Source organism: Dasypus novemcinctus, chromosome 6 (assembly GCF_030445035.2).
Source record: "Dasypus novemcinctus isolate mDasNov1 chromosome 6, mDasNov1.1.hap2, whole genome shotgun sequence".
Taxonomy (NCBI): domain Eukaryota; kingdom Metazoa; phylum Chordata; class Mammalia; order Cingulata; family Dasypodidae; genus Dasypus; species Dasypus novemcinctus.
This window is the reverse complement of record NC_080678.1, coordinates 18,835,127-18,845,924: the sequence shown is the minus strand read 5'-3', so window position 1 is coordinate 18,845,924 and position 10,798 is coordinate 18,835,127. Positions and strand designations below refer to the sequence as shown.

At 48.9% G+C, this 10,798-nt stretch overlaps 1 protein-coding gene across 1 annotated transcript in view; it reads left to right on the top strand.

Annotated features, from left to right (window-relative positions):
* The first annotated feature begins 2,193 nt into the window (after positions 1-2,193).
* GRK5 (G protein-coupled receptor kinase 5) overlaps positions 2,194-10,798 on the top strand; it is a 232,300-nt gene continuing 223,695 nt past the window's right edge. The window contains exon 1 of the mRNA XM_004460215.5: positions 2,194-2,604. Within this exon, the coding sequence (XP_004460272.1) occupies positions 2,553-2,604 (52 nt within the window). The 5' untranslated portion in view covers positions 2,194-2,552. The remainder of the gene's footprint in view (positions 2,605-10,798) is intronic.

The window sequence follows — 10,798 nt, the reverse complement described above, 5'->3', positions numbered from 1 at the left end:
TGACTTAAATTATGTTTAAGACAATAAGGAGTGGGGGGATTGTGGAACCTCCTTCTCCTAAGGTGGTCCACTGACCAGCAGGGCTGGTATAACTTTGTTGTTGTTTGTTAGAAGCTCAGGATATACCCCAGTTCTACTGAAAAAGAAATGTCCTTTTTTTAAAAAAGATATGCATATTTTAACAAGGTCATTTGTATGTACCTGAGTTTGAGTCCACTGCTATGGGACACAGCCTATCTGAAGACATGCAAATTTTAGTTTAGTTTTGTTTTTTTAATTATTTTTAAAAATGTTATTTATTTCCACGTTTTTTGAAAAAACATTAGACAAACAAACAGGTCTTTGGGCCGCATCAGACCTTTGGCTGTCGGTAAGTGACCACTGAAGTTAGTTGGCTGTAAGATGCCTCCCCTCCAGGATTTTTTCTCTCGGAGACAGATGCTTTTATTCTAAGTTAGGGTCTCTGGGCTTGTGGACATATAGTGAAGAGTGAACCTCGGTTTTAGAGCAGTAACTCTTGGAGCAGAGGGTGCCTCAATCAGTAATTCGCTCAGATACTGCCTTTTGCCAGGTAAATTACTATTCCCACTTTGCTAAGATAGGGTAGCAAAAAGCCCGGGACCCGAATCCATACACTAAGAAGTGATGGTAGTGGGTTTACTCCACAGCCCTGCTGTCCCCTAGTGGTGGGAGGTCAAACCTCTGCTTTTACGTTTACTCATGTACTTCCTTCACTCCTGCGTGTTATTCCTGGAAAATGTGTGACAAGCAGGATCACCAGGTATATATGCAAACACTGCGTTTGTAGCTGCCCAGGTTTTCTTTAGTTGGCACGACTGCAGCAAGACAATCCTGCGCTATTAGAATCAGCAACCGTTCCCATTTCCAAGGCCTGGAAAGTCTATTTCTCTTCTCTTCTCTGATGCATCATTGCTCCCCATTTCTCTCGGCACCTCCCTGCAACTTCCTGGCAACCCTGGGGACAGAAACTCTTTCCTTTGGACAGAGAAGGTCCAGAGCCGGCTTCTGGACGGACATGCAGCCAGCAGGGAGCAGAGGAGGCGAAGCCCTCTGTTTCTCGGGGTCAGCTTGCCCCTCTTCCAGACCGGAGGATAACTCGTCACCAACCCCTGGTGACCGAGGAGGACCCATTCCAGGAGTGGGGCCTTCGGAGGAAGCAAGGAAGAGGGGATGAGACCAGATCTGGAGTCTGGTGTTCTGAACAGAAGCGTGGAAAGGCGCTAAAAGAGCCAAAATAAATTAGCTCAGAACTTGAAGACGCATCTGCCCGCCTGCTCGGCGTGGCCTGGCTGTTTCTACTCATTCACGCTTCCCGCAGCCAACGCGGGGGAATCCGCCTGCGTTTTGGTTACTTCATCTGAATGAGTTTGGTTGTCAGGAAGGTAGTGGATTTGCGACCTGGCGTGCGGGAATGGAGGGTATCAACAGAACCCCGATCGGCCGGAGGGCACCCCGGGAACCCGCGGGCGGACCGGGGCGTGGGGGGCGCCGTCCGCGTAGACCAGCCGCCGCCGGGGGGCGCTCGGGCTGCGCTAGCCGTCCCTTCCCGGTCGTCGCCGACCCGCAGACCCCTGCGTGCCCTCCAAGGAAACAAAGTACACCTTTGTCAGAACCCCGGCGCGTGTGCATGTGCAGCGCCGGGCAGTGCCGTTCGCCGTGGGCTTCAGCCCCCCACGTGGGCCCGGCGTGGCCCGAGGCAGCAGGGAGCGGCGCTCGCCGGCTCCGGTTTTCCGTGCAGCCAGCCGGGCCTACCTTCCTCCACCCGGAGCACGCTCCGAGGGGCGGCCCCGGGTTCGCACCCTCCCCGGCCGGGCCCGGCCGCCGCTGTGTCCTGTCCACTCCGTTTCCCGGGAGTCGGCCGGGCGGGAAGGGGGCGACTAGGAGCCTGGGGCACGGGCGAGCGGGTCGCGACCCCGGGACGGAGCTGGGCCGCCTCTGACTCGCCGGCTACAACCCCGTAGCCCCGGGTGCTTCGTCGGCCCCGGCCCAGGCAGCCTTCGCTCCCTCCCTCCTCGCCGCGCGGGCCCAGGTCCCAAGGCGGGTCTCGCCCGCGCGCGCGGGGAGGCGGGGAGGACTACAAGTCCCAGCAGGCCCCGCGCCGCGGGCGCCGAGGCCGGGGGCGGGCCCTAGCCCGGCGCCTGCGCAGTGCCCCGGCCCGAGCCTGCTAGTACCACACCCCCGGGAGGGACGGCGGGGAGGCAGAAGCATCCGAGGCTTTAAAGCATCCGAGGGAGCCGGAGGGGAGGAGAATGGAGTGACAGAGAGACGCGGAGGGTGGGGGGTGGGGGGGAGACTTCTGAGGGAGGGGGGCGGGGGGACACAGAGGGAGGAAGACGCGGCGGCGGCGGCGGCTCGTCTTTGCAGAGGGGAAAACTCCGAGGGATAAAAGAGAAATAATGCGGTAGGCACGGCGGGCTGCTGGCTCCCGGCTCCGGCACAGCGGCGGCAGCCCGCGCGGCGCAGCAGCAGCGGCGGCACCCCAGGCGCTGACAGCCCCGCCGGCCGGCTCGCCCGCTGGCTGCCGACCGTCAATGGAGCTGGAAAACATCGTGGCCAACACGGTCTTGCTGAAAGCCAGGGAAGGTAAGAGGCCGGGCCGGTGCGCGCCCCGCGCCTTCGCCGCGGGCGGGGGTGCGGGCGGCGGGGGGGCTGGGGCTCGGAGCGTGCGGGATGCTCGCGGGGAGTTGGTGCGGAGCAGGACACCTCTGCAGAGGCTCCAGGGTTTCTGCCCTTTGGGTCAGAGAACTCGGACTTGGGCAGAGAGAAGGGGAAAGAAACACCCGGGTTGCAGAGATGAGGCGCTAAAATAGCCCCCTAGTTTCCAGCACGAACCCTACCAGACCGTGCCATCTAGGGACCTTTGAAAGGTCGGCTGGAGAAGCACCGATTCGGGGAGAGATGGGCAACCGTGCAGAGAAAAGATCTTTTCGAGGCGGCCCGGGATGGTTCTGTGAGTGTGAATTGGAGTGTGCGTGTGTGTGGTGGTGGTGGAATTAGCAGAAGCCAAGTCTTTGCTTGCGCAGGCTGAGTTGATAGAGGCTATTGCTGGAAACCATCCGCTGGGAATGTTTCTTAGGGAAATCCCGTCGTGTGGAAGGAAGCCTTTTAAAGGCAAAGTAAGATGTTGAGGAATTGTCTCGTTCATAGAGTACGAAAGGAAGGCTGTCTTTCGTATCATCTAGAAAATGATTTAGGATTTCAGGGGTGGGCTTTTTTTGGGGGTGTGTGGAAAGAGGGGGGCATAAGTGTTTGATTTCTGGCTCCGTTAAGAAAAGATCTGTGGGCTTGCTTAGATGCGTTTTGGGTGCATATCATTAGATTTCCTGCTTTTAGCTGGGCAGGAAATATTGTCTAAACAGAGTGGGTAAGGTCTTAGGCAAACCTATAAACACGTATTTTAACTCTTCCTTGAGATGGGGGGGGGGGGGGGGAAGTAGTTCAGAAACTTAGATTCCTAAAATGATTATGTTTGGTGTATGTAAACAGACATATTTAGGAACACCTGGAATTTATGTAACATCTCTTTTGCCAAGATTTGAGCTCTGATGTGCAGCTTCTTTGTAAAAGGGGAAGTGGTTTTTCTCTTTCATGGGAGGAGGCTTTATTTGACACCCAAGGTAGGCAGGTCTCGACTTGAGAAGGGCACCCGGGGAGCAGCCCTCCCTCCCCCCGCCTTTATCTATTTTTTGATATTTCCATTCACCCGCATTGATGAATGAAGGAAGAAATTTCTGGTCGGAAGAAAACGATTCATAGTTAGCGGGTTAACCGTGTGGTTCCGCCGCGCTGCGTGGGTAGATGATGCACAACCCTCTGTGCGCTGGGACTCGGCAGTTCAGCCCGCGTTCACGGTGCAGTTTCGCCGTCACTTGTCGCTGCAAAGCAGTCGCCAGGAAGGTTTGCTTTGAAAGCTCCAGTGGAAGGCAGTTGTCTTGAAAACCCTGAGTTTAAAATATGCAGGTTCCCGTCCCCCAAGAGCTCAGCTTTGGTGTGAACAGGTTTTTAGGGTAGACTGTTCGTCGGTGACTTTAGGTTCTAAGGCTGGAGGGTATTTTTTGTTCTTTTTCTTAACCTGACATTTTTAGGGAGTGGCTCAAGGCAGGGGCTGGTGGGCTCTCCCTTGATCTGGGCAGTGCGTGGCGACTGGAGCGGAAGAAGGGGGCGACAATAGCCCCCCGCCTCGCTGTCTTTGCAGCCGGCCACCTAGCGGTGGGACATGGTTGTGCAGTTCAGGGTTCGGGGGTTGGGAAAGTTTTCACCCTCCCTCCATTCTCAAAAGTGTTTCTTGGGAAATCTCTAGGTATGAGGGTCCTGGAGGCCTTTTGAGTTTCGCTGGTTCCTCCCTTTGCCCGGCGAATTCTGCTCTAGACTTTCAATGGCGTGGGCATCTTCCTGCCAGCATTTGGTTGCTTCTTTTAAAATGTGTTGCAAATGTGGGCAAAGCACTCCTAATTTTTCTCCCTTTCCATAAAGGGCTCCTGAGTGTTTTCACCAAAATGAATTTACCAGCTGGTATTTTTGTTTGTCAGGTTAACGAATTGGTTTTCTCAGAGCCTTAGGCGAGGAGCCTGCTGGCGGAGGCTGGTGTGGATGGCCACTTCCTACAGGGCAGAAGGACAGCGATTCAAAGTGCCCAAGGATGTGCCTTTCCCTTCCTTCTCCTTTTAAAGCCTTCTCAATTTCTCCTTGAGGGTTTGGTAGTCATCTCCTGGTGAGAAAACAGGCTTTGAGGATGCCTTTGAAATGGAGAGGACCTGGCATGTAAGAAAACCCAGAGCGACCGAGCCATGCTTGGAGAACGATTAATCACTTACGTGGAGACCTCGTTTTTAATTCTTGTTTCTCCCTCTTTTCCTTTTACATCTAGAGAGAGTCCCTGATTTTTAAGTACTTCCACCTTCTTTTGGCTGGGCCTTTATTAAAGATGTGAGCACATATATTTTAATTAGTGTGTAAGCTTTTAGAAATAAAAGCAATTTACTTGAAGTCATTCTTTTAAATTGTCTCCAGATTACCATGTTATCCTAAGATTCAGAAATGAAATTCCAGTCAATTTAGTGAATTTTCTAATATAAAAATGACAGTATCTTAAAAAATCTGAATTGTTGGAAATGTTCAAAAGCACTTCTTGAAGATTCTTGTGAATGGTTACAGATGAGAAATGTAATCTGTGAATGTGAAATTTAATTTAGTTCGCTTAACAAAATACATTGTAAACAATTTAAAATGTGGCTTTCAAGTACAAGTCACATTTGTCCCAAACAATAGAGAAACAGACCTTGAAGAAAGACAGACACACTTTGCAAATGCTGTGAAGGGATTTATAGTAGTCCACGCTGGGCTGTACCGCGGAGCTTATCTTTTGTTATTATTATGCATTCTTAAAGTCAGATGGCTCCTAAATTCACTGCAAATTCAAATTCTTACCCTAATAAAACATGTATTAAGTGGGAAAAGAAATGTAGCCATAAGTTAGAAAAACTCTGGATCATAGTAAACAATGATTCATATGGGTATTAGTAATTTTAGAACCCATAGCAGGCAAGTTGTACCTTTGTGACTGTTGTTTTGAAATAAAAGATACAGATCTGGGTTCAAATTTTTAAACCACTGAATTGTACTTTGGGTTGTTTATTTGTCCTGGTCTCATGAGAAAAACGTCAATGTTATCACTCTTAGGAGCTTTAGATTATTCTCCTAAAAAGAGGTTAAGGAAAAGCAGAAAGAAGTTAAGACTGAATTCATGCCAATTTATAGAACTGAGCTAAGTGATTAAGCATTTAATGAAAAAGAGACCCACACTAACTCTATCTCTCTATTTACATTTAAGAATCTCAGAAAATTGGCAGGGGAGCTGATGTTGAAATAGTAGTAGTGAGAATGAGTGTTTGCAGAGTGCCTTTTGTGTGTCTCTTTTTTGGCTTTGTGGTTGTAATAAAGATTTTTGTATTTTTCTTGTATTCTGGATCTATTGCTTCACTCATGAGTGAACAGTTGTGAGAAGCTTTCCTTTTCCTTACAGGCCAGCAGTGGTCATATCTGATCAACAAAGATGAGGGGGGAAAAACCAATCACATCTTCTGGAGCATGATACCGAGAAGTTAGAAACTTGATGGCATTGCCATTTGTCCCAGTTGCCGAAAACCAAAATATGCTAGCACTCTCTGATCAGACGCCTCTGTGACTTGTTGGCCGGATGCCTGGGTCTTCCTGATGGTCAAGATTGCTTGCCCTGGTGCAAGATGAGGCTGGGAGGGCAGGAGGCGGGAGAACCCCGTTCAGCCCTTTGAGGAACCAGCCTCTTCCAGTACAGACTGAGCATTGCACAGCAGAGCTCAAAGCCAGTGTCGTCCCCCCACCCCACCTCGCCACCTCTTTCGCTGCACCCCTAGTTCGTGATGATTAGAATATGGGGATTTTCTGATGCTCAGCAGCCCTCACTGTTTTCGTGGGGCACATTCACTCCCCCCGGCAGCCTCTCCCTTGGACCTTAATGTACCGAAGATTCTTGCGCCCCTGGGAGAGGCAGCCCAGGGCTGTTAAAGCAACTTGTCCCATTAAGTATGGGGCTGTTAAATGGAACTGCCTTTTATTTTTTGTAAGTTTCCTTTTCAGTACTGGCAACTTGGAGGTAGAGAAACCAAAAGCACTGTTTTTAGAAAGACTTGCTTTCCTGCAGAAAGATTTCAAGTGATGATTTTTGTTAATCTAGCTGCCTATTTTCAAAATCATCAGATAAATGCCCGGCAAGACTCATCTTTCAGTAGCATAGTTGCTGCTCGTCAGATCTAAACCAAAAAGCTTGATTCTTCCAGGGCCCAAACTAATCCCTGCTTAAATTATGTCTTCGGAAGCCATATTAACTCTTGTAGCGGCTTGCTAAATGCTGCCCTTGGGGTCTGGGATGAAGACTTCACCGTTGCCTGTGTGAATTTCAGCAATAGTCTCAGTGTATGACTAAATTCACCTTTCCCAAGGGCTATTCAACTCCTACCTGGAACTTCCAATATTCTTACAAAAGCCCCCAGGATTGTGGGCAATATTTCAAGTTAATAGTTGTTCCAAATGTATTTGTGGCTCCAGAGAAAGTATTATAATATCTAAAAGTTGTTGCGATACAGAAGTCTTGTGGTTTCAAAAAGGCATCATTGCAGTAGATCATGCGACTGAGATGTGACGACAAAGAAAGAACAACAGAAAGTCACTCCAAATAGACAAGATGTAGAGAAGAAAATCAGGAATTTCTTCAATCTTACTTACCGCCAGCCCATATCCCTTTCATCAAAATAGAACAGTGAAGACAAAGGATTCTAAGATATGATTTTAAATCATTAAAATGGATTATGGCCTTAAATAAGGAGTGATTTATACTTTAAAACACACCCTGTTATACATCACTGAAAAATTTTATATAAAATATCCTAAATATTGAAAAGATATTAAACTGTAAATTTCATTGTCTTCCAACATTATCTTTTAGGGGTGAAGACAATCCTGTTCCATTTAGCACCGTCCAGACCCTGGAGGAAGGGTTTCAGTTTTATAAATCATGCTACATTTTAAAGAGGGGGCGGTAACTTCCTGACTGAAATCTGACCCGTCCCCATTGATCATTTCAAGAAAACCATTATGAATTGTCCTCCAAAACGGTTTTGTTTTGTTTTTCAGGAGGCACCAGGGATTGAACCCAGGACCTCATACATGGGAAGCAGATGCTCAACTACTAAGTTACATCTGCTCTCCTGTCCTCTGGAACCCTTACCAGCATAAAATTCATTCATTCATTCATTCAATCAATCAATCAATCAATCAATATTTGATTGTTGAAAGCCTGTGCTGAGGGATATTTTGGATGTTTGCCTTGGAGAACAGCAGTGAGAGACAGGTGAATTAGGCATCGTCACCATTCTCTTTTTAGGCTTTCAAACCAATAAACTAAGTATGAGTTGAACTGAATTTTTTCCCCTCAAGAACTAAAGCTTACTATGGTATAGGCTGTGGTGGGTCATCTTTACCCAGGTAGACTGTGGTACAGAGTCCTTGAGTCAGATGCATTGTGTTGACTCTACCATGCCTAAAATTTGGACAGTGGCCTGAGGGACCAATATGTGCTTTAGGGATGATTTTTAAGGTCCTACTTGAGGGATAGGCCTGGATCTAGAAGACAGCTCTTAATTTTCCAGGATGTTGTGTTTTGAATGAAGGTCCCTTCCTACTAATGGAAGACTCTCAAAGCAATGGCAAAAGGACCCTTTGGCTGAGGACTGGCAGGATCCAAGAAGAAAGTGTGATAAATGCATAAATTCTGACATGGAAAATTGGATTACGGTAAAAAAAAAAAGAGAGAGATGGGAGAGAAAGGCTAGGAGGAGAAAAAGGAAATGGGGTGGGGGGGGGAGAGGGGTGGGAGGAAAGTGGTGGGTGGGGAAGAGACCAGGGAGAGGTGAAAGGAGTTGGGTAGGGGGCAGGGGGTGAGGACTGACTCACCTAAGGAAAATCCAGTTCAGGGTCAATCAGTGCTATATAGATAAATGGATTTATTTTTATATCTTGTTGGTAAATTTGCCTAAATTAAGCAACTGCCTTTCCTGATTCAAATGATGTCTATAATACATACAGAGTCCCACATTCTTTTTTTTTTAAAGATTTATTTTATTTATTTATTCTCCCCCATTGTTTGAGGTCACTGTCTGCTGTCTGTGTCCATTTGCTGTGTGCTCTCTGTGTCTGCTCATCTTCTCTTTAGGAGGAACCGGGAACTGAACCTGGGACCTTCCAAGTGGGAGAGAGGCTCTCAGTTGCTTGAACCACCTCAGCTTCCTGGTTTGTGGTGTCTCTCATTGTCTTTCCTCTTTGTGTCTCTTTGTTGTGTCATCTTGTTGCGTCTGCTCACTGCACCTGCCCGCCGCGCCGGCTTGCCTTCACCAGGAGGCACTGGGAACCTAACCTGGGACCTCCCATGTGGTAGGCGGAAGCCCAATTGCTTAAGCCACATCTGTTCCCCCCACAATCCTTCTTGAAACTCCTGATGAGGGTATATTTAACATACGTTATATTAAGGAAAAATATTAAGTTGTATAAGTACAGTAAATCCACAGAGGAAGAAAACAGTGTTCCCCCAGCCTTCAAAAAGGTGCTATGAAATGAGGGAAGAATAGGTAAAACAATTCCAAGGGTTTCCGTAGATGGTAAGAGGATCTCATAAGGTGTGTTTAAAGATGTCAAATGCACACTTGACTCACTTTAAAATGATTTCTCCTAAAAAAAGGTTTCCTGTGAGATTGGAAACATGTTTATGATAACCCAGTTGGAAGGCACTTAGAAAACAACACAAGCATTTGGAACAATGAAACCATTACTTGCTCAGGCCTTGGTGTCTGAGGCAAAGGAACTCCATTTGAAGTTATGCCAGAGGGTCAGCTGGTGACATCCTCCTGACAAAAGGCGGTAATGAATTAAGGCCAGATTTGATAGGGCCCACTATGCCTCTAGGAACTCACAGTCTGTGGGGATCAACATTTTTTAAAAAGGCTGTGATGAAATGAACCTCAAAGGACAACTTCTGGGGCATGTGCAGAAAGCAGAAGAAAGTGTGATAAACAGATCAGAACATTCCTGGGACATGAGTGGCAGAGGCCCCCACAGGGGCAGTCAGGCCTCGGCTGCCCAGACCGCCTCAGGCCGCCCACCACTCTGTCCTCCGCTTGTCAAAACAGAGGCCACTCCTGGATTACCAGAGGGGGAAACTGAGGTGAAAGGAAGCCCGTCCCTTTTTACAAGGGCACTTCGGCGGTGGGCTTTTCTAGAGCTAATTGGAAGCAGGTTTCCCCACCCTCCAAAGTACCAAAACCCTAAACCAATTTCTCAGGTTGTTCCGGTTTCCAAATGTGAATGCCAGGAGGTTGCAACTGTGAAAGGGAAAGAGATGAATCTTTCCTGGGGCCAGAGACAAAATGGAAATATAATTTCCCTCCCGACCGCGATTCAGCTGAGTGCCATTTTGAGAGCAGGGGGGTAAAGTGGGAGGTAAAGTAATTCTAGGTGCTTCAGTCTTAAAAGTGAACCATTACTCAGCTAAAGGGAATCGATACCCGGACAGACACACGCGTCCTTATGGATGTGGCTGTGGCCATTCCGGAGCCATGACCTGTATTGCTCCTTCCACCCCACACGCCCCAGCACCTCCAAAGGGCAAGGTCAGCCTCTTGGCGGTCTTCCTCTTTGCAGGGCTTGGAGGGCTGTCAGGGTGAATCTTGAGTAGCCAAAGAATTGCTCCTCAGCCGAATGGCGAGATGGTCGTGGGGACCTGCGGGGGTGGCGAGGGCCGCGTCTTTGGCGGCAGCACCGCTTCCTTTCTTTGGCAGAGCTGAAGGGGGCAGGGGCAGCCAGTTCCTGCTGGGGCTGGCCCCCCACATGCGACCGCAGCTCTCCTGCACCCACTTCCCTGGGTGCTGGTCACTGCATGGGAGCCCCTGGCCTTGGGGCGCCTCTGCCTGGGAGTGGCGCCACTTCATGTGTTTGGGCCTCTGCTGCTTTCTTTATTAAATAAAAGAGGAAGGGGCGGGGTGGGAGCAAACCCACCAGAGGGAGAGATCCTGGGGTGACATCCTGCTCCCCACAAACAGTGCAAAGAGGCCTTTCGCCCTGGAAAAGCTCTCCCGGAAAAGGCAGCCTCTTTCCAGTTTTCAGTGGTGCCCTTATGGGCTTTTGCATTTAGAAACCGTATCACCCCTGTGGGTGTGTAGCGTTTTGCCTCATAAATTTAGCAACTTTTCAA